We start from the raw sequence: 24850 nt of genomic DNA, 5'->3' as shown, positions 1-24850 counted from the left end.
AGAGAGCGCGTGTGAGAGAAAGCCCTCACTTAAAAGGGGTTTGCAAACAGTGCTGAGCTGGATTGTAACTTGCTTACTACCAGCAGGGTGCTTGGGAGTGTGTAAAACATTGAAAGGATTATCAGCAAAATTCAATGGGGTCTGTGGCTGGCTTAAACAATACCATGAATCAGCAACACAAAAAAAGCAGTTCCAGTTTGCATACAGTGTTTAAGCAGTGGTTGGGTTAAACAATACAATGAATACAGTAATGTAGGAGACACTTAAACAATGATTTAAGATGCCAGTCTTCCTCCCATAATGTGGGACCACAGGGAGGTGGAGGTTGTGTAACCATGAGCCTGACTTGACTTGATTGTGGCCTGTGTGAGTTTAACCTGCATGATATTTTAGTCCATAGTACATAACCAGATAGAGAGAAAATCACAACTAAAAGGCAAAAAGGGGATTTTCACGTAACAGCGCCAGTGATTTAGTAGCATCATTGGCAGGCTGGGGTATTACATGGGATATGGGGAAAACATCCCCTTACCCCGTCAGCAGTTAAGAACATAAGAACAGCCCCACTGGATCAGGCCATAGGCCCATCTAGTCCAGCTTCCTGTATCTCATAGTGGCCCCACTCGCAGGGACTTTGAGCCCCGCTGTAAGTTCTTGCAGGGGAGGGGGGAGGCAGTGACATGATCACCAGTATCATATCGCTTTGGAGGAGCGCAGGGGCTTCGCTGCACTCACCACATCCTGCAGCAGCTAGCCTCTGCAGGGCTCTCCAACATGCAAAAAAATGCACTTCCAGAAGTGGGTCGCGATAGTTATTTGCGCATTCTCCGCATGTTGGGGAGCCTTGTGGAGGCTGGTGCAGGACTCCCTGCACCCCCGGGAGGCTTCTCCAGGCTTTGGTGAGTTTAGCCAGGCCCCTGCATCCCTCCAAAGCGACGCGATCCTGGCGATTATGTTGCTGCTTCCCCCCCTTCCTTAAGAGGGAAGAGGCCTGGGCTCTCTGGCTGGGGCATTACGACGCCCCAGTTTGAGAACCACTGCCCTAAGTAAATTTCCAACCTCCCCTAATTGGCACTGGTTGCCAGTTTAGGCTATATGGCCCCACTGCACCAGCTCAGGTTAGGATTGGGCTCTAAGATGAAGTGGCTTGGTTAAGAGTACCTAATGAGTTCATGGCAGACCCAGGGACTTCCTAATTCATAGCTTTTTCTCTTACAGTGCAGTTGGATGCATGTTTATTCAGAAGTAAGTCAACTCCCAAGAATTTTACCGTATTTTAAGGAGTACAAATCCATATGCAATGTAGATGGTTAACAGAGCCCTGAAAGTCTTATGCAACCAGAAGACTTGTGCAACCAGTGCAGAAGTCTCCTGCAGCCAATCCCTCCTAATTACTGTGATGCTTGAAAACTAGGAAGCAAAGTGCAAGCATTTCTGGATAGAAATGGCCACATTAACACATCATGAAAGGCTAAATAACATAGCCTAATGAGATGAGCACACACCTTGTTTGGCAGGCATTTGGTTTCCATTGTGTTATTGATTATTGAAAGCTGTAGTTGTTGGATCGAAATGCCTGTATACTATCTCTGCATCAGAAGGAGTGAAATTCGCCATTATTACTGGTCCCATTTAAAATATGCTAATCAAGAAGAAAATGCATTCTATATTTTAAAAGCCAAAGTAAGCAGGCTGAAGCCATAACATTACAAATACATATAATAATTTACAGTAAAAAGTATAGTTGTTAATATGGTTTAAGGGAAAAATCTCCTAGTGTGATTTTAAGTATGGATGCAATTAGTATGTAATTTTACATACAAAATTAGAATGTAATAGTTTCATTTTTGCTAAACAATGAGTTTTTCAACATTGTTCTGTGTTGAACAATGTGTTGTCAGAGGTGGAGATCTGTTTTTGACAGGATTTGTCTTTTAGGGTTCATGGTTGCCTAAAGATTTTGAATGTTTTTCTACATAAGAACGGCCCCACTGGATTAAACCATAGGCCCATCTAGTTCAGCTTCCTGTATCTCACAGTAGCCCACCAAATGCTCTAAGAAGCACACAAGACAGCGAGAGACCTGTGTCCTGGTGCCCCTCCTTGCATCTGGCATTCTGACATAGCCCATTTCTAAAATCAGGAGGTTGCACATACACATCATGGCATGTAACCCGTGATAGACTTTTCCTCCAGAAATGTGTCCAGTCCCCTTTTAAAGGCATCTAGGCCAGATGCCATCCCACATCCTGTGGCAAGGAGTTCCACAGACTAACTACATACTGAGTAAAGAAATGTTTTCTTTTGTCTGTCCTAACTCTCCCAACACTCAATTTTAGTGGATGTCCCCTAGCTCTGGTGTTGTGTGACAGGGAAAAGAGCATCTCTCTATCCACTTTATCCTTCCCATGCATGATTTTGTATGTCTTAATCATATCCCCCCTCAGGCGCCTTTTTTCCAGACTGAAGAGACCCAAACTCTGTAGCCTTTCCTCATAAGAAAGGTGCCCCAGCCCAGTAATCATTTTAGTCGCTCTGTTTTGCACCTTTTCCATTTTCACTATGTCCTTTTTGAGATGTGGCGACCAGAACTAGACACAATACTCCAGGTATAGCCTTACCATCAATTTGTACAAAGGCATTATAATATTAGAAATTTTATTCTAATACATTTTCTAATGATCCCTAGCATAGAATTGGCCTTCTTAACCACTGCCGCACATTGGGTTGACACTTTCATCAAGCTGTCCACCACCACCCCAAGATCTCTCTCCTGTTTCGTCTTAGACAGCTCAGAACCCATTAGCCTATATGTGAAGTTTTGATTTTTTTACCCCAGTGTGGATTACTCTCCAACCTTGAACTGTATAGGGTTTATTCCCAAAGATTAAGAGTTGGTCTCAAATTTTAAAATGTAGTCAGAGACGATTATTCAGACATTCATAATAATAATAGGCTGCATTGGAGTGCTTCAGCTGAAGTGTTTATATTGCCTTGTGTAAACCAACACCCTTGCTTTTCAGCTTCACAATATTTAATATATTAAAATTGCATTGATTCTCAATGAGCTGTATTATCCAAGTGTGTGTATACTCTCAAATATAGTAAGTGCTAAGGCATGTTATATGAAACATTCCACAGATGAGGTAATTTTCTAAGATAAGTGTAAGAATACTGTTCTTTGAAACTCCTCATTCTCTCTTGGGGGAGCGTATCCTGGATTGACAAACATGAAATGAAACCTCTGTTTCTCTGTCACTATTATTCAATTCTTCAGAGTCACTGGGAGAATTATAGTATTGCAAATGACATACAAGATTGGTTCTTGGTTAAGTTTTATCCTCCATCCATTCTGAAAACAATGTCTGATCTGATAGTACTTCTGTGTTTGACTGCTGGAAAGTCCATTTTCACACTGAAGAGTGTTGAAGGATTTCAAAGGAACGTTATTATAAATATTCCCTGAGGTGCGCATGCTTGTGTTTAACCATAGTGTGGCTGAATAGCTCTGTGGGGAATGTTAAAGATGGCATTGAGTCAGAATGATTTGGTTGTCTTTAACAGGCCTCTGTGCATGATGGTTTTTAGTGTGTTGGCAAGACATACTGATCCTAGATAGTCACATCTTTTAAAACTGATATGTGCCACTTGTGTAAGCTACTCTTTATATTGAAGTCTGGGAGATATATCCACAGCAACTTTAAGGTACTTTGCTGTTTTAAGATGCTTAAACTGAAAGGTGTTGGCCTAGGGTAAAAGAACCTTTTATGAACTGTGTACTGATCAATTCCACTCTTAACAAACTCATCTCAAGTGTTCAGAAATGTCTCTCTCTCTCCATAGGTTTTGCTAGTAACAGAAATGGAACTCCTAGTGGAATAGAATTGAGAAGGAAGAAAAGTGCATCTGAGCTCAGGATTCATTCTTGTAACATCAAACTATACTGTGGCTTTAGTTCTGAAGGAATCCATTGCATAAGAGCAGATGCAGTCTTGGATACATACAGCATTTAGGTAGTCAGCATTCAAAGACACTGACACAGTGCAAAATTACTCTTAAAAGTGACTATTCAGAGCATCTCAAAGCAGCCTTAGAAGATCTTAGAAAGAATGTGGTAAAATGTTAATGTGTCTTCCACCCCATCAAGTTAAATCTGTCCATCTAAGAAGGGCAGGAAATGTAAATTAAAGATAATGGTAAGTAAAGAGCAATCAGGTGTTTCCTTAATCTGACTGATAAGAGAAACAAAGGCATGCTATCTTATAATAGTCTTTGTTCTGTTTCTGTGCAGATGACTGCAGTGTTGCTGAAGCAAAGGCAGTGTAGGAATAAACGAATTCTATTATGAACATAGTACATTTATCAAATGTTTAAAGAGGCTGTCAGCCTGAAATCAAGTATTTTAGTACTGTACCATGTAACTCCAGGACCCATCACTATCTGTCTAAAGATAGTGTCTAAAGAGTCCTAAGAAGATATTTAGAATTGTTAAAAACTGATTTTGTTTTTAACAATACTAAATATCTTTTTAGGACTCTTATAAACAGATTAGAAATTAGAAATGCTATAGAATTGCACCACTAACTAGGTAGTCCTAGGCATGTCTACTCAGAAGTAAGTCCCAGTGTGTTCATGCTACCCAACAAGGTAGTGTCTAATTTGGGAAATGTTCAGGAGCTGCTTGTATCCATCACAACAAGTTGTGATGGTTACAAAAAATCAGGGATGTTCCAGGAATAAACGGAATTGTTTGGGTGCATGAATGGGAGACTGTTTGGATTTTGGCAATTTAAAATTTATAGTTTGATTCCTAACTTCAGTTAGTTTTGACTGAGGAAATTGGTCAAGGCTGAGCACCACTGAAATCATTAACTTCCTTGCCTATGTCTTAGGATACGGAAGTGCGGTTGATTTTGGATAACATTTTGTAAAGTTTCTAACAGCTCTTCTAGGTCTTCAGCTGAACATTTCTGATACACACATATACACACTTATATACTTATAGATACACATCGTATACACACTTTCCTAGGTGTACATATCATTGAACACATTGAGACATACTTCTAAGTAGATATGCATTAGAAGTCATGTAAATGACTTTATTCTACACATTCACATTTCAAATCCGATTTCAGTTGACGCTATTTAATACCTTGCTAAATTTATATTAAAGTTATAGTATTTTGATTATTCCTTTAATGTAAACACCATTATTTGAATTAACACCTGTGTTTGTGCTTGTAATATAGAGAAAAGAGCCTAAGACAGTGGTTCTCACACATTTAGCACCGGGACCCACATTTAGCTAATGAGAATCTATCAGATCCCACTGGAAGTGACCGGATCATCAAGCAGGAAAAAGTTTTACAATCCTAGGCTGCAATCTTACCCACACTTACCCAGGAGTCAGTCCCATTTACTGTCATTGTTAAAAGAATATAATTAGTAGCTTGTTAAAAGTACAGGTCTGTAACATTTCCCCAAATGCAGTCACATATGATGGCAGCATCAAGCTAATATATTAAAAATAAAACATTGAGATGAATGGGGACCCACTTGAAATTGGCTCACGACCCACCTAGTGGGTCCCAGTCCACAGTTTGAGAGACACTGGCCTAAGATTTTTATATCTCTTTGAAAAGTTATACAAATTCAGACTGCAAGGGTTGTACACACATCAATCATAGTAATGGGAAAGAGAGGGATACTTGAAGGAATCAAAAAACATTTTGCATTGATATATAGCCTTGTTTTCTATACATATCAGAATTAATGCTATGAGGGCTATTCTGAAAGTAAATACTGCTTGGCAGTTAAAAAAAACATGTGTTCGTGCATGGTCATACAGAAGAAGCAACACAGCCTGTGTTGCTTAGGGTTGCTTCAACCCCTGTTGCTTCAACCCCTGTGTTGAAGTGTCTCTTCAAACTGGGAGAGGCCATGCTGCACAGCCTGCCTCCAAGTGGGACGCTCAGAGGCCAGGGTTTCCCACCTGTTGAGGTCCATTCCTAAGGACTTCAGATCCCTCTTGTAGATATCCTTGTATTGCGGCTGTGGGCTACCTGTAGGGCGCTTTCCTTGCACGAGTATGTTCAGAGCGTTCAGTTTCTTCTCCTGTTGTGAGTGAAGAGTCCATGACTCGCTGCAGTACAGAAGTGTACTCAAGACGCAAGCTCTGTAGATCTGGATCTTGGTATGTTCTGTCAGCTTCTTGTTGGACCATACTCTCTTTGTGAGTCTGGAAAATGTGGTAGCTGCTTTACCGATGCGTTTGTTTAGCTCGGTTTCAAGAGAAAGTGTCGGAGATTGTTGAGCCAAGTTACACAAAGTCTTGAACAACCTCCAGTTCATGCGCAGAGATTGTAATGCAGGGAGGTGAGTCCACATCCTGAACCATGACCTGTGTTTTCTTCAGGCTGATTGTCAGTCCAAAGTCTTGGCAGGTCTTTCTTGCTTAAACGATTCATGAGCTCCTGAAGATCTTTGGCAGAGTGGACGGTGACAGCTGCATCGTAGGCAAAGAGGAAGTCACGCAGACATTTCAGCCAGACTTTGGACTTTGCTGTCAGTCTGGAGAGGTTGAAGAGCTTTCCATCTGATCCGGTCCAGAGATAGATGCCTTATGTTGCAGTTCCAAAGGCATGCTTCAGCAGGACAGCGAAGAAAATCCCAAACAAGGTCGGCGCAAGAACATAACCCTGCTTCACTCTGGATTTCAAAGGGGTCTGATGTGGAGCCATCAAAGACTACAGTGCCCTTCATGTCCTCGTGGAAAGACCTGATGATGCTGAGGAGCCTGGGTGGACATCCAATCTTGGGGAGAATCTTGAAGAGGCCGTCCCTGCTGACCAGGTTGAAAACCTTCATGAGATCTATGAAGGCTATAAAAAGTGGCTGTCATTCCCTGCATTTCTCCTGCAGCTGTCTAAGGGAGAATACCATATCAGTGGTGGACCTGTTGGCTCAGAATCCGCACTGCGATTCTGGGTAGACGCTCTCTGCGAGTACCCGGAGCCTCTTTAGTGCAACTCTGGCAAACAGCTTTCCTACAACACGAAGGAGAGAGATGCGAAGGAGAGAGATGCGGTAGTTATTGCAGTCGCCCCGTCGCCTTTGTTTTTGTACAGCATGACAACGATGTTTGCATCCCTCATGTCCTGGGGTACTCCACCTTCTCTCCAGCAGAGACAGAGGATTTCCTTAAGAAAACTGCAGTTCAAACAAACTTTTTCCAAGAAGAAGGGAATGGCCACTGTGTTCTGGGACCTTAAAAGGACGACCTTAATGGACACAATCACCTGGGAGGCAGGAGAACTATTGAGAACAAAAGAAGAGGAAAGACAACATTGGGCATGCAACATCTTTTGCATGACAATGCACATATACACACAGTGACCTGCAAATTGGGTTACCAGCTGACTGAGCTCCTTCTTCCTGGAGGGAGTAAAGAAGCTTGTCCTGGGACATAACAATTACCTTAATTCAGATGGAGATTGCATGGCAAAGTAGTGTGGCCATGGTATTTAATTTCTGAGCAGAATTAAATTGTTTTCCTTAAGTCTTGTTTTTTTAATAGACAAGAGGTACTTACTTTCAGAAATCCTCATATCTTCATTCTATCTGATATGTTCACAGTTATGCTAAAGCTGGTTTAGACTTATGCTTACAAAAGCTGACCTTTAAGTTCTTGCTTTATCTGCTTTGCTTGCCATGTGAAGCCTAGTTCTGAATAATCTTTTTGTGGCATTAGTAGATTTTTTTTTTAATTTAAACACTTTGGACTCCTTTTGATTGTAGAAATACAGTGATTTGTCTTTATATAGAACAAACCTATACTTGTTCATATAGAACAGTATATTGGACCAAAGGACATAGATTTTATTCAGCAGGGGGAGAGTAACTGGCCCACCTCCCCCCAGCAGTGTCTTTTCTAGTGGCTGTCTGCTGGTGTCCTTTAGCATATTTTTAGATTGTGAGCCCTTTTGGGACAGGGAGCCATTAGTTATTTGATTTTTTTTTCTGTAAACCGCTTTGGGAACTTTTTGTTAAAAAGCGGTATATAAATAGTTGTTGTTGTTGTTGTTGTTATCTATCTTAATTTTGCAGATACTAAATTGGCTTGGTATTCCTTGCTTTTAATCAGGGGAATTTTATGCATGGAAGTGGAATAATGATACATTGCCTCTTAGATGGACGTTAAAAGAGGCCCAAGATGGATGAGAAATCCTAAAGAAGCAGGTGCATGCAAAAACAATTCCTATGAGAAAGAAAAGACACCTAAAAAAGCCAGTATTTTGCACAGGCTGCCAAAAATCTTAGTGGATAGTTGAAGCTTATACAGTATAAGAAATGAAAAACAGGACTGGTCACCAGGGAGAAGTACAGACAAACAGGTAGCCCAGACTTGTAGAGTAAGGGCTAGGAATACTAAAGCTCAATATGAGCTGAGACTGTGGAGGGATGTTAAGAGCAACAAAAAGGGCTTTTTTAGGTAGCCCAAAGGAAGAGAAATGAGAGGGTCAAATTGCTGCTCAATAAAAATGGCCAGTTGGCGTCTGGTGACAAAGAGAAGGCAGAACTGCTCAACTCCTACTTTACATGCTTCTTCTCTCAGAAGGTGGATTGTGCAAATATGGATGCTGGATCATTGGCTGATGGGGGGAAATACATTTCCACTGAGCTAATGAAAATATGAACACCACAGGTCTGAAGATTAAGATTATCAGGGAACTGGTTAAGAACCACACAACTGGCCTAAATGAATTCAAGTCCTTTTGACCAGATAAACTGCATCCTAGAGAGTACTAAAGGAACTTGCAGAGCCTCTGTAAATTATCTTTGAGAAATCCTATAAGATGGGGAAGGTGCTGCTTGACTGGAAGCAGGCTAATATAGTCCCTATCTTTAAAAAGGAGAAAAAGAAAGACCCTGGGATATTATAGACCCAACATCTGACTTCAAGATTGGGGAAAATATTAGACCTAATTTTAAAACATACAGTCTGGCCACATCTGGATAACAACTTGGTGATTAATAGAAGCCAACATGGATTTGTCAAAAATAAATCTTGCCAGACAAATCTCATCTCCTTTTTGATGGGGTTACTAGCTTACCGGACAGTGGCAATGCATGAATGTAATTTTATTTCGACTTCAGTAATGCATTTGACAAAGTTCCCCAAAAAATCCTAATCAGCAAGTTGATAAAATATAGGTTGAATGATACAATCATTAGGTGGATTCATAACAGATTGGATAGCCATACAAAAAAAGTGCTGATCAATGGCTTCACATCAACCTGGAGGATGGTTTTGAATGGAGTACCCCAGGGCTGTGTCTTGGGTCCAGTTCTCTTTAGCATCGTCATCAGTGACTTGAATGATGGAATACAAGGAGGCCTCATCAAATTTGTGGATGACACCTAACTGGGAGAAGTTTCAAACACACTAGAAGATAATAGAAACCTTCAGGAAAATCTAGATAGAATGGAATGTTGGGATAAAAAGAATAAGATTAAGTTCAACAGAGACAAATGCAAGGTTCTACGTTTAGGCAAAAATAACTAGACGCAGGTATAGAATGGGAGATATCTGGTTTGGCAGCACAACATGTGAGAGGGATCTTGGAGTTGCAGTGGATCTTGAGTCAATAGTGTGAACTTGAGTCAGTAGTGTGATGCAGCTGCAAAGAAGCCTAAAACAATTTTAGCCTGCATTAGTGAACTATAGCTTCCAAGTTGCGAGAAATAGTATTTCCACTTTAATTTGCATTGATCAGACTTCACCTGGAGTACTTTGTCCAATTCTGGGCACCACACTTTAGGAAAGATGCAGCCAAACTGGAGCGAGTTCATAAGAGAGCAACTCAGATTGGTCAGAGGAGCCATATTAGGAAAGGCTGAGGAAATTTCATAATTTTAGCTTGGAGAAGAGAAGGCTGAGAGGGAATATGATAGTTCTCTTCAAATACCCAAAGGGCTGTCATATGGAAGAAGGAACAAATTTGTTCAAGGCAGCCTCTGAGAGTAGAACTAGATAAAATGGGTGCAAACTGTAAGGGAGGAGATTTCCAAATGGACAGAAATTCTTGATGGTAAGGGTGGTTTGGCAGTGAAATGGATTGCCAAGGGAGGAGGTGAATTCTCCCTCACTGGGATACTTCAGGCAGAGGCTCAGCGGACACCTACTAGAGATGCTCTAGGATATTGTGGTCCAACACAAGGACTGCAGGCTGTACACGGCCTGCAAGTCCGGTTCTGGCAGCCCTCAGGTGGCATCCAGCCCCCATTTCCCACCCCTTCCAGTGTTGTACTGCCACCCTGCTTGGAAAGCACTGTGGAGCACTTTTGCTTGTCAGCTTCAACGGAGTGGGGCCATACTGGGAAAGAGGAGGCCAGTCTCCTCTTATGAGGCCAGCCAGCCTCGTGCTCATCAGCTGGACTGTGGTGAGGCATGCTGTTAGCTTCACAGTCTCCCTGCTGCTGCATTCCAGCCTTTCCTTTTGGAACAGTTTGGCAGGGAGATCAAAAATTCCCACCACACATGCCTCTGGTTTGAGCCTGCTGAATGACTTTGGCAGGCTCAAAATGTGGTGGTGACGTCATCATGTGCATCTGCCTGCATTGGCTCGGCCAGGGTCATGCAAGCGTCATGTACCCCCTCCCCAGCTATCCAAAGTTGGACTGCCCTGCTCTAGGAGGATTTCCTAGTACAGATGGGGTTGGACTAGATTCCCTTGTGGGTTACTTCCAATTCCATGATTTCAATTCTCAGCTTTATTTCTTATTTAATAACAGCATAGAAATTTGTCTGCCAAACTATTTTCTTAGCAATATTTTCTGCAGGTATTGCCTGGTGATTGTCTTGTCTTTTTAGATTTGTCATTTGCTAGAAAAGTCATCTTTATGCAATACTCTAAAGCTCTTCAACAATTTGTGCCACAACCCCAACAAATAAATATGATACTGGGGACACACTGCCAATCCTGCCCCCTCCTGGCACCCATTTCCCCCTACCCGTTGTGTCTTCACAACCCTGTGAGGTAGCAACCTGAGCAGGGCTGGCCTTAGGAGCTGCATGGCAACACAGCAGGCAGAGGCTGTGCAGAGTTATATCAAGAACTTGATAAGGCGATTCCATTATTGGATTGGATCCAAGCCCTCTCTTGCACAGGCTTTGAAAGGGTACCACAACCCCCTAAATGAAGCTTTGCAACACCATTGGGGTCATGACCCACAGTTTGAAGAACACTGCTCTAAAACAGGGCTGCCCAACTTGTGCCTGACCAAGCCAAACACAGCCTGCTAGCCATGTAAAGCAGTCTATGACAACAAGATTGATAGAAAATCTTTTTTTTAGTCACAGTATATGGTTAGTGGGCTGCATGGTGGGTTGCAGGCTGTGTTTGTCTGTCTGATATAATCCATTTAATACATTTACCTAATATCTTTTCTGAGGATCTGTAACTACAGTATATAATGACAACATTTTATGAATTAAGCAAATTTCAGTTATGTGGTCAGAATACAAGGTCACATCCCATCCTTGTTATGATTTTTACACATACATACCAGCTGTGTGTGGGCCTGATCTGGATTGGGATGACTGTGGAGGTGAGGCTTGAATACTTCTACCATTGTTCCAGTCCAGATTATCCTTCTTGGTCCTGGCAGCTTCTGTTCATTTCAAGAAGAAAGCTTCTATTGGAATCACTGGGATATTCCTCCTTGGTCAGATAACAGGCATGTGGTTGTGGGGACTGATCTTGATCAGAACCATAGTGGGGGCAAATGATTAAAGCTGTTTTACTCTGGTCTCCGTCTAGATTGTGAACACAGTGCTGTTGCTATTTACATGACAAACAAACAACCGCCACCCACTGTACACATCTCAGTTAACACACGTATTCTCTAACTCTGCTTTTCATACTGAAACATTGACTAGACTCAGGTGCCTGCCTCATAACTTACATCTGTGAAATCTGTAGCTACATGATGATATGTTTGTCTGTAATTTTCATTTGTAAAGATAAGAATTGTCATTTTTGTACAGCTGGTCACAAATCCAGGAAAGCAGACCAGGTGTAATGCTGGGTTTAACCACATAGTGAGAGGCTCCATGACATTACCGACACCTAGCAAGTAAGCCTTTATATAGCTAGTGTGCAGTGAATTTGAATTCACCCATTGTATGCTGCAGGCAATTGAAAATGACTGACTGTAGGTGTTTGCAGTGTACATCTGAATAATCTTGATATTGCATGTCTCCCATACTATGATATCATCTATGACAGCATTATGAGTTCAAACTGAAGGGCAAAGCTTGTCATCCTGCCTTTTAATAAGATACAAGAATTAACTATCTTGTTCTTAAGGGAGGCTTTGAGACTCATTGACTGGCACCTGTAAAGTGTCACACTTCTAGTATACATAAGATGGGGGGGGTTGTTTTATATAAAGTCTGGACATTCTATTCTATTTAGTTCTGACTGTCTTGATTTTGTTTGGTCAGTATGAAGTTAGGAATGGAAGATGTGTAATCTTTGTGAAAGGGTATAATCTGACCAACATTAAGAAAAATCCAATTTAAAATGCCTAAAAGGCCTAAAACTATAGCAGTTTTAAATTATGATTTGAATCAGACGTATCACACTGTTTGCTGTCATTTGTTTGCTTCCTCAAAACATATTTTTGTGTACATGTGTTTTTTGCATGTGTTTTTTTTTCTCCACTAATGGTCCCATAGACTGTGGCTTTTTTTATGTTGGTGAATAGATTATTTTCCCAATATTTCCTAGGCTTTTAAGGGTGCAATCCAGAGTGCCCCTTGCGCTGATGCAAGTCCCATATGCTAGATCCTAACCTTGTTTCCGGGCAGCCTGGGACAGCACCGGGCTGCTCAGATCTGTGCCCCCCTTTAGGAGGAGCAGATCCTAGTAGCCCAATTGGGGCTGCTGCAGCATGACGGGCTAAAGGGAAGTGATTCCCCTTACCCCAGGCTGCTTCACTTTTGGCCTCAACCCTGCGTTGGATATGGAATAGGGCTGCCAGCCTGCCTGCTCCAGGGCAGGTTAGGTTTGGGCTACCTGTCTCTCAGTGTAGCAGTTGAATCAGTAGTAGCCAGGTGGGCCAGGATGCATTAGGCCATCTTAGGTCTTGACTATCACATAAGTTTCTCTTGCAAGAAACACTTATAGTAACAGAGATCCATCATAACATTAGAATAGATAAGGTAATAACAGATCCAGCCTTGTTATAGACAGATTTTTTTTATATACGGATTTGACTCAACACAAATGGCCACTGCAAATGAGAAGGAATGTGCTGATTCCTGGAGAAGGGGAAAAAATGCATCCCTTTAAAATCACAGTTTGAAAAACTCCTTTTCTTAGAATACATAAGAATATTTAATATCTTATCTATTCTTATTTTTCACCTATGGAAAAATCCATGGATTTTTCTATCTCAAAGCAATGAGAAGCGCTCTTTAATTTAAAGGAAAATTGTAACGATAGCCTCGTTAATTCAAGAAACCAAGTCATTATCACCTCCTCCATTAGCACCTGGAGTGAGACTGGTTGGCTCTGTGTGCTTTACAAAGGTCAGCAAGGCTGTTTTTAAATCCCTGAGCAAAGGACATTGCATTTTAAAGGGATTTGCTTTAGTGCGATTTTTGCCATCCACCTGAGTTCTTGGAACAGAACCCTCAGGAATAATGAGACTCAACCTGTATTGCAAGAGTGTAGCATGGAGGAATTGCTCCTGCCAGCTTCCAGATGAAGACTAGCCACCAGATGGCTGTTAGTCCTATCTGTACCCTGTACCTGACTTTAAAAATAAAATTTAAATGGGTAAAGGAGAAGGATGTCTCATCAAGGTATGCCTATAGCTGCTCCATCAGCATTTGTTCAGTCATATCCTTGCTCCAAAAGGGAAGGTGAAGACAGTACTGGCTTGGTCATCCATGCATAATAGCCTGTTGAGAAAGAGGCTAGGTAACCTCCTTTTAAAGATTACTTTCACTGAAAAGGCACTGAAGTTAGTCTTTTGAAGTGCCAGGAGTCAATTACAGATTTAATTTTGACAGCTCCTCATTGACATTGTTAAGATCTGTAGATTGCAGTTGGTTCAAATGAGCATTTTGAATTCTCAGGTCTTAATACTGCTACACGTGGTAAGTTGAATTGGATATGAGTATCAGGGAAAAAAGTAGCTACAATGTCATAATGTTGCATCTGCTTTAAGATGGTAACGGATTTATGTCAGTACTATACAAGATTACCATTTAAAATAATTGTCTACTCTGCTTATTAAATAATAGGAATTATCTGACAGTAGCATGAACAAATGATTAAGGTCTATGGTCTCGGTTCTCAAACTTATTGGGTGTTTGAGACTCTAGGTAAGTTGTTCTGGGGAAGGGGGGAAGGCAGCTGCATGATCCCCAGGATTGCACTGCTGCTGAGGATGGGAGGGTTTTTTTTTACTTTCTTGCAGTCAGTGCTGCAGTCCGGGCTGGGGATCTGGAGAGATCTCTGTAGGTCTCCCTGTGCCTGCAAACATCTAAAAGAAGAAGAAAAAGAGCACTACCGGTTTTCATGACGAAACTGGAAGTGCCCTTTTGTTCTTTTTTTTAGACTTTTGCAAGCACTGGGAGCCCTTTGAAGGGCTCCCTGGATACCCCAGACTGCAGCATTGGCTACAAGTAAATAAAAAAAACCCTCCTGTCCCCAGCAGTAGCACGATCCTTGGGACTACACTGTTGCCTCGCCCCTTCCTCCTGCCCTTAAGGGGCCAGTGGCAGGGCTTCTCAGGCTTGGGCATCACAACACTCAAATTTGAGAACTTCTGCTCTGTGGGGTTCTTTTGCAAGTCCTCTCTTTGCAAGTTGAGCTGCAGTGTTGGTTAATAACAAATAGTGGGCATGACAAGGGAGTGAATTGGACGGTGCAATATTGGACAGTATCCAACTGCATTCCAGAAAGCATTAAAAACAGCAATTTCTTTGCTACTTACTGGCAAAATTCTATGCCTTTGCCAGTTTGAATGATAAAAGAATGCAATATTTCTTAAAAATGAGCACTTCCTTGAGGGAAGAGGTCTGGATTCTATGAGCAATAAAACCTGGATTGCCTGGATCTGCTCCTATTAACACTTAAGGAATTGCCCTGTGATTCAGTGTTTTGTGTACAGAGATTTGTCTGAGATTTGACCTTTTAGGTCACATACTACAGTTAATAGAAAGGGCTGAGAGGAAAGAGTTATTACAGAATCAGAATAATATAATTTGCAACTTCTTTATGTGATCAATTAACCTGAGATACCAGCTCCTAAATTAAATTCAAATGATGGCTATGTAACATGTTCAGTTCCTGAACCATGGCTTTTCACCCATCAAAACGTGGCTATGAATATTGATGTTCTGAATTCCAGAAGTGCTGTGAAATGGAGAGTTCTCCTTTTGAATCATTAGCCTCAAAGGTTCATAGTCTTGAGAACCTTGAGAACTTTGAGAACCAAGGTGGTTGAAGAACCTTGAAATTCCTTGTTGCAGTGATCTGAGTATTACTGATCAGTTGCCTCCGCTAATTTAGAACATGTTGTAAGGATTTAGCAGTGAATTAAAATGCCTACTGCTTCCAGATTGTAACACTGATACACCTGGGAAGGAGCTTACAAAACTCGAGTCAATAAATCTACACTGGATTTCAGCAGAATTCTCAAAGGAATTCAGAACTTAATCGCTTGCCCATTTCACGCTTCTTTCAGACTGCTCTTGTGCAGTGTTCTTCCAGTTTGAAAGTGATGGTGAGGTTGTTTTTTTAATTTAACATAGCCCACAGATTAGATTAAATTTAGAAAGTTGACATTTTGTTTGTGTTTTGTGTGTTTGTGTGTTTTGTTTGTGTGTTGTACCTGCCCCCCCCTTTTAATCTTGTTAAAAGCAGACTTCTTTGTGTTTCTTGGGACACAAAAGTATAATTTCAGACCCCTGACTATGGTGGAGAGAGTCTGGAATTCATACTGTCCAACTTTCTGTCAAGAAATAGAGCCAGTTTTTAAAACCTTGATGTCATGCAACTTCTACATAGAAAGTCAATAAACCATTTCTGTTACAAAAAGCTTAAAAACAAAGCTTTATATATTTACAGCAACTCAAATATATATATAATTTTTTAAGTGTACATTGCTTTAAGGCTATTTTTTTTAGAAAATATTTACTTAGATGTATATCAGAGGACAGAATATTGACAAAATATACCCATGTTATTACTCTAACAAATTGCCATGCAACACATATCTTGACTAATAAAGAAATAGAATATATGGGCCTACTCTATTAGCACATGAACACCTTACAGTCTAGCCATTTCTTGCTTCCTTACTTAGAAAAAGACCCTTATTTGGCTGTATTTACTTCAGCTTGTTATTGTTTCTTCTTAATATTTCCATGAATACTGACATCTAGTCTGTGACAACCTGTGGTACTAAACACTTCTGTCTTACTTCATTGTCTTCAAAAGTGATGGTCTTGTTCCTCTTAGGCTCTATCCATGAGTTATGTATTACAGCATTATTTGGGATTGGCTCAGCTTCTACTATTGAAACAACTCGCTTTTTCATTTTACTTTTCAGAACCTTTTGAAATTTCTGCCTAGTAAATGCATATAATAGGGGGTGAAATATGGTGGTTCCATATGCCATGACTAGAAAACACAATCGCAACTTTACCAAAAGGTCACTTGGGCCTAAACATAAAATTGTTGTATTTAAAACTGTAATTGGTGTCCAGCAGAGAAGAAAAGTTGAAATTATCAGCAGTGACATTCTGAAGACTCTCTTCTGCCTTTCCCGCCGTTCACGGTGTCGCTTTACAGCTCGTCGTAGGGCAATTATAACAGAAACTGAAGTCCTTACACCAAAGACAACATTTCTCCCTCCACTGCTTTGTGATACATCAGTAGTCTCATGTTGTGTAGACAAAGAAATTGTCTTTTTCTTTCTTGCTTTTTTCTTCTGCCCACTAGAAAATCTTGTGCCTATTCGGATATTAAGTGCCTGGAGTATTTTGCTATAGGTAATTAGCATTACTATAACAGTGAAGAAGAAGATTGGAATTTGCACTAAAAGATGGTAGTACATCCCCAGTTCTGTGTGGTATTCATTTGCACTGACACACAAGAGTGTCTTATTTTCCCAAGTATTTGCACTCTGAAGACTGAAAAAATTTACTTCTATGAATGGAATCAAGAATGAGAAAAAAGAGACAATCCATATTGATGTCATGAGTACCACAGCCCTTCCCATTGTCAAAATCCGATTTGCAGGTTTCACAGAGATATCGTATCGGTCCAAAGTGATAGCAAAGACATTGATTGCAGTGGAAACGCTTGCGAAGGATACACAAGCCTCATGGAAGCAGCAGATCGTTGCAGAGTTAGTCTCCAGTGAAAGGAGAAGAATAACTATAGTTAGAGGAATACATCCTACACAAATTATTACATCAAGAACGTGAAGGTTCATTGTAATAATGTTACTGACTGAATTGATTAAGTTGGATTTCATGCAGTAAAGTACCAATACGGTGAGGTTGCTGCCAAGTCCCAGCACAATTTCTAACATCAAAAATCCAGTGAGAGAAACTTGAAAGCTTAATGGATAAGACAGTGGCTGGTACATATTGGTGTTGATGTCATCAATGGCATCTCGAACTGTAATGTTTGATTCAGACTGCATGTTGACTTCTGGAATGGAAGAGAAACACATTCTTTTGTTGGAAGTTTGTTTTGCCCTGAAAGATGAGAGAGAAGATAACTGTTTGACTTTGGAGGCTCTTAATGAATTGCATTACATCACAAGAAACATATGTTTAATATTCATTACAGTTTGACTAACACAATAAATTTGGAATTATATTAGACTTGCGGAAATTTGTGAGTATACTGTAAACAAGAAATACTAATTTTTTAAAGAAGCCATCTGAGGCAGTGCATTTGCAATGCAAACTGCAAGCATGCATATCTTTGGCATCCATGCTTGTTGAAAAACTAAGGCTCCAATCCTGTGCCCACCTTCTTGGGAGTAAGCCCTTCTGAATGTACAGGGACTTATTTCCAAGTTAACACATACAGGATTGCACTGTGAGTCAGACTATTGTATGTAAAACTTTTGTTTAGAAAAAAGGGTTGTGTTTGAATGAAATAGACATGCTACCTTTTGCCTGTGAATTATAAATGAAAAGCTTCCTTTAATTATTCTAAATCTGTGTGCGCGTGTGTGATTATACAATCATGTATAATTGGATGTATGTTTACACAAAGATATACAAATGTATGCAAGCACCCTCTTATACTTGATCATAAACTATTGCTCTATATTTTAAATATGCTGAGTTTTCTAGCACTTCATATTTATTTCTATTCTAGTGGCTAGCAGAGAATGGTTTCATATTGTCATACTACTGACATCTATAAAGCAAGAGTATTTAATCACAGCATATTTTTGTCACCTAGAAAGAAAGACTGCATGTTTATCATGGCAGGACTACGTTGATGGATCTAAGTGGGATGTGTGTGTGGGTGATCTTTCTTGAAATATTGTAACAGGCTTTTCTTCATTTACAGAGATACAGATTTAGAGAATTAGCATTAATTGCAGCAGTATGACTTATGTTGTGACCACACCCTTGGCAGTTTATAATACCAATATGAAATATTGATGTGAGATAATACAGGTATACTGTTTCTACAAGAGAAACCCTTTGTATTACAGTAAGTGTTCTGAGAGAGATTTTGACATAGAAACATTTGCTTTGGGTGTTTTTCTGTCATTGCTATTCAACACTTTATAAAATAAACATTTTAAAAGTTAAAATATGAACAAAAAGAAATGGCAGAGACAAAATGCAGAGTGCATTTTTTCAAAAGAAAATATTAATTTGAGTGAATCCTTTCAGTTGGAAATTATAAGAAGTTTAGGAGTTCTTTAATAAGTTACTGACCTAAATAAAATTTTTTTACATTATAATAGCTTTGGATATTAAATAAAGCAGAAAAGAGTTTGCTTTAAAGAAAAGTATTTATCACTGTCAAATATGGACGTTCCTAACCAGCTTCCAGGTAGCAATTTTTTCACTCACAAGCATAGTTTAAAACTGATTTCAAATGTATTATAAACGATTCCTTTGCACTAGTTAACAAAAGAGGTAAGCTGAAGCAAGTAACAAATGTTACCTGCAAGGGTAACATTTGCAGAACATTCAAACAGATCTTACAAAAATGGAAAATTTTCTATGTGCCAACTATTAGACAGACAGGCTAAACATCAGGTTTTTGTTGAATCAGTTGGTTAGATGTTCAGTTAGATAAAAGCAGAAATGTCAAGATGAGACTGTAATTAAAATGAAATGCATCTCCAGAGCAGTGCTCTGTTCTCTTGTAAATGTTAAACAGAGGTTGGGTGCATGCAGCTTCTGACCTACCTGTTTTCTGTTGCCTCAAGGGCCTTTCAGCTTGCTGTAGCAGCTTGTCATAAATTCATACATGGTGTCACTGACAGATCTTGACATGCGTTTTCACCTGGCAACAGATAGATGGTTGCGATCTATTTCCTGCCTGATGGAATATTTTAGTTTTCTTTTCTGTTCCAGCACCTCAGCAGTTTTTCCCCTTAAATTTAAACAAAAGGAGTTCGTTGCCTCATTTGTTTCTGTACACCAGTGCTTGATGTACATGAGTTATCTTTCTTTTTCAAGCCATCAGTGGAAAGCAAAACTTTCACGAGTGGTTCACCATTTCTTACCCGCTCTGTGTAGTTTGGCAGCATTTTTTTTTATTATTTTCCCTGGCACTGCAAAATAAAAATTGGCTCCGAATAGCTGATATCAAAAATGTATTTATACATCCTCTTGTTAGCTGTACACTGGTTTCTATGCTATTCTTGTTCATTAATCTGGAATCATAGGTTTGTCACACAAATTCTTGATGTATGTTGTATTCATCCCATTTCTGTGATTTTTTCTTGAAGCCATGATATAGATAGTTTCCTTAAACTTTAGGCACTGTAATTAGGGTACTGAGTAATATTTTGTAGAGGTATTTATAAGTGCCTAATTTTAGCTTGCTGGTGATATACAGATGTTTCTTCAAAGAAGCCATACTCCACTGATTTTTTTCCATTCATTATCCATATTCACAATTCTGATTTTACATTATAAATCCACTTGTGAGAGCTGTTGTGGGAGTTATAATTTTCTTTAACAATAAACCATGGAATTAATCTTCTTTCTCTCAAATATTTGAGCAGGCACCTGTATTCCTCTGTGTATACTGACATATGTTTAAGGGGTGGTATAGACCTCTTCCATAATTTTGTTCCAATTTCATTATTGTCTAAAAGATATGTATTGTAAGTACATCCTGATGCTTGTAGGAGAGACACTTATCAAGATCCCCAGAACTGTATTCTTCATGTTGACAGTAACAGGAGTGGTCTAAATGATAGACACCTTTGAAAAGGAAAAGAAAAAAAATGTTAAATTAACTTATAGTCTCCCTTTTTATTTCAATAAAATTAATGGTAACTTTTCATCTAGGATCATCTGCCTGAACTGTGTGTAACATGGCTTCTGTCAGACAATGTAAATTTTTTTTCTTTGTAGAAAGTATATAACATAATATTGTTTAAGTATTTCCATATATACTTCCAAAGTATTTCCAAAGTAGTCCCCCTCTTTTAAGCTGAATCCATTTTACTGGATGTTTTTAAAAAACAAAAGGAGATGATAGCCTTAATGGTAGAAAACACTGCTGCATATTTTTGTAAATGCATTTTTATATTGTCTTTTTTAACAAGCAACGAGCTTACACATTACTTCCTTGACTTCATGTGACTATATAAGAGCCTCTGTTGCTTCATGGGAATTACTGCTAGCCTAATATGCACATGTTTTTTGATCCCCTTACTTTGTGAAAGCTTTTTTGCATTACATTTTTTTCAAACATACCTTCAGTAGCAAAGCATTTAACACAGTAACACACACACACACACACACACACACACACACACACACACACAAAAAATGAGCATTATTTTCTCATGAGCAGATCGGGGATTAGTCATACAATCCATCCTCCACAAAGAAGCAGCATCTCTGATCTGTCATGGAGTATTTTAATTTATTTCAACATATGTGGCTGCCTATATATTTTTTTAAATGGCCTTGACTAAAACCCTGTTAAGTGCATTAAGAATTTTTTAAGCAGCAGGAATTTAAGAGCTGCACCATTTCTCTTTGGCACAGACACACTAATCTTCCACATTTATGCATTTAACAGACAAACACTTATTAAGGATGACATCCTTTCCAAATGGAAGCAAACATTTTTGAATACTAACATTGTGTGTGTCATCAAACACAAGAACAGAAAGTCAAAGTAAGAATTTTAAGTTGAGCCTGTAATTTCTTTCCCTTCACAAACATATTTTCTTAGATGTTACTTAGGCTCTGTACCGTAATAAGGAATGTATCTTACCTCCACTGAGGATTGGATAAATTCCCGAAGCTGGTGGAGCAGTTCCAGTTTGGAGGGATTCATTGTTTTTGGTTTGTTTTTTTTCACTTGTTAGCAGAGTACAGGGGAAAGAGGGTAAAAAGTATCTCTCCAAAATATGCCCTTAATGAAAATTTGTGTTTGTGCTGTGCCATTGTTTCAGCGTTTTGTTCATGCATACAGCATATAATGCTGCTTTTAGAGCCTGCTGCAGTCTCCCACTTCCTACCGTAGAATCAATAAACATCTGAAAATGCATAATGAAAGTAATTTAACATACTGAAGGCTTCTTGTCTCCAGAGACAACATTGAGGTTCACTCGTTCTGTAGAGAAGCTGCTTTACTCCTTAGAAAAGCTTGTTCTGGGCAGCCTGTGCAGAATGACAGCCTACCTTGTTGCTTCTCTTCACTGCAGAGAGATGCAGTGCATTCACTAATTTTGATTGGTCAGTGATGTTGGGCTTAAACTGTGCTTCATGCATATGGGAGTGAATTTTCTTTTTCTCTTTTTAGAGGAGGATTCTTTTTAAAGGGCTGAATCTTTGATTTATATATCATTCCTTGAATATATTCAGAATACTGGCTTTAGTTTTTAACCATTTCACGCAGTATTTTTTCCCCAGGGTTGCACTGCAAGTGCTACATGATATTACATTAGTAGGGAAAAAACAGGTGAAATGTGTACCTCTACTTGTATATGTTGTATATGTTTAGAGGAATGTCTTTGATTGTATAGCTGCTTCTGATGCAAATCCACTGTATCTTTGCAGTTGATAATCTTAGTTTGTCTTTTACATGCAGGTCAGCTTTTGGTGTCTGTTCTGTAAGGCTTGGAGTGCTCTTGGAGTATTTATGTCATTGGAAGTTCAATTCCATTTTTTATTTCCTTGTCCTACCAACAATGATTTCCACAAATTCTGGTTTAATGCTGTTTGTTCATTTGCAATGAGAAATGTAATGATTAATATTTTCTCTTTTTTGAGCATTATATTTTCTCATGCATGTTTGTGGACTTACAATCTATTGTCTTTGTACCTTTTTCTTTCTATACATCTTATGTTCATTGAACTGACCAGTGCATTCTTAATTTTTGCTTATTTTGGTAAAGACATAATTGGTAGTAGCCATATGATGATGCATTATACTACAGAGCCATGATATTCCGTGGGGTCTAGATTGTGAATAATAAATATGTGGCATCTGCCTTTTGTTGGGTTTAAAAATCAATTAATCTAAAATTATTCTGTTAATAGGTACGTATGACATAGAATGCAGTACAGCTGCAGCATTTACAATGCAAGCAAGTGCTGACCAATTTTAACAAGTGACTTGATTCCTCATTTGGAAACTGCAGCAATGAAAACTGCAAAAATAGCCCTGATTGTGTACATAATATTTTTATGTATGTGTAAGTGCCCTTTCTGAATTGCAACCCTAATTGTTGGGGAAATTTTGAAAAATGCTAAATAAGTTTCGACAATCTATAAGACTTTAATTCTATTCACACTTTCCTGGAAGTAGCAGTCCAATCCTAGGAATGCTTGCTCAGAAGTACGTCCCATTATAGTCAATGAGGCTTACACCCAAGTAAATAGGCATGCGATTGCAACCTAAGTTTCATTGAAACAATGAAACTTCTGAGTAAACTTGTATAAGATTATGCTATAAGAGAGCAATTGCTCATGTTTTGTTAAATAAACATACTGTAAAGATGTTTTGTGTGTGCATGTGTAAATAATGCAGTTATGGGAGGTAGGAATTTATACAAATGTGTTCATTTTAGGTGATTGATTTTGACGCATTAAGTTTCTTAAGGTGTTGCAAGCTTTTTCAAAAAATCAGTTTTCAAGGAAATGGAAAACTGACAATGGTAGTCAGTTGTGTTTCTAGTCACGCTGACTCTGCCCCCACCACTGCTCAGGTGGAATGAAAGGATCTTGCTGGACTGGGAAGCACCTGGAAATGGTAAGAAATCTTGCTGGTTTGAAGTGCCCTCAAAGCCCAGCATGATTGCAAGAGTGCAATCCCCCCCCCTCAGTTCTTGTTTGCAACCAATGGTCTCACCAGGTTTAGAAGATATGCTCACCACTGAGGAGAGTATTGATGGACCTGTAAAAATGTCTGTCTATATTTTACTGGTGGTATCTTCTGTACCCTAGCCCAGTATTTGGGGCCTTATGCAGGGTTTTCCCATGGTTGCACACTGCACACGGGCACCACATCTAAGGGAGTGCCATTTACATGGGAAGGAGGATGAATGCCAGTGGAGCAGCACTCTGCCTGGGAGGAATTGGTGCCTTTTTCTACTGTGCACAAAGGCACCTTTCTGTGTTTTACCCAAAGGTACCATATGGACTGGGGTGGCTTTGGCCTTGTGTTTTGCTTTACTGACTTTCTCTTTTAATCCTACTGAAACATGTGACTATGTGATTTGAGTGATTGAATTTGTGCTGCATGAGTTTGTAAGTCTACAGTGCTATACACTTTCCTAGAAGTGAGCCACTTTGAACACAATGAAATTTACTTCTGAGCAGACATGTATTGAATTGTGCCATAAATTTAATTTTATTTATTTTATCTACATCTTTATACCACCCTTCTTCCAAGGAGTCCAGGGTGGTGTATATAGTTCTTCCCCTCCTTTTGTCCTCACAACAACCCTGTGTGGTAGGTGAGGCTGAAAGACAGTAACAGGCCCAAGGTCGCCTAGGTATACGCTCAGTATGTTATGTAGTAATGCATTTGGGATCTTGTGGAGATGAGGAAAGCAGTGTTCTTATAAAAAGAATTCAATATAGGCTTCAAAATCATAACTGACATGGTTAGTATAACTTTCCCTAAGCTTACTTTCTTCCAAACCAACACCATTCTGATCTTATTTTAGAATAAAATTATTTTTCTTTTACCTCAAAATCTAGTAGGATTGTGAGCCTACTGGAAAAACCTTTTCCCCTCTCACCATTCTAGTTTGTCTGTAATTCTTTTGCTTGCTATCGAATATCAAACTCTTACACGTGGTCTTTGGAATTACTCCAGTTGTGTTTCATAAGTCCCTCACATGCATGTGTGTGCCCTTGCTTCACATGTTAGGTTTGTCTCAATTCTTTATCTGAAGGTGTTCTGATTATTCATCCATTTTTATCATCTACTGTTGTTATAATGTTGGAACAAGTGACTGCTTTCTCTTTTCATATAAACTACACCTGAGCTCTTATGAACATACCCTCTCCCTTTTCCTGATAGTTCAAGATGGGGCCCTAGCTTTTGTACAAACTTTCTAATATATTTAAAGGATTTAT

The 24850-nt window shown here is 39.4% G+C and overlaps 2 protein-coding genes across 2 annotated transcripts in view; one reads left to right on the top strand and one right to left on the bottom strand.

Annotated features, from left to right (window-relative positions):
* COG5 (component of oligomeric golgi complex 5) overlaps positions 1-24850 on the top strand; it is a 219712-nt gene that overhangs the window by 24729 nt on the left and 170133 nt on the right. The gene's annotated exons all lie outside the window — the stretch shown is intronic.
* On the bottom strand, positions 16465-17766 carry GPR22 (G protein-coupled receptor 22). Its single transcript, XM_066634419.1, has one exon. The coding sequence runs from the start codon at positions 17764-17766 to the stop codon at positions 16465-16467; it is 1302 nt and encodes a 433-aa protein (XP_066490516.1).

Source organism: Tiliqua scincoides, chromosome 7, assembly GCF_035046505.1.
Source record: "Tiliqua scincoides isolate rTilSci1 chromosome 7, rTilSci1.hap2, whole genome shotgun sequence".
NCBI classification, from domain to species: domain Eukaryota; kingdom Metazoa; phylum Chordata; class Lepidosauria; order Squamata; family Scincidae; genus Tiliqua; species Tiliqua scincoides.
Note: the sequence above shows the minus strand (reverse complement) of the source record. Positions and strands in the feature narration are given on the sequence as shown.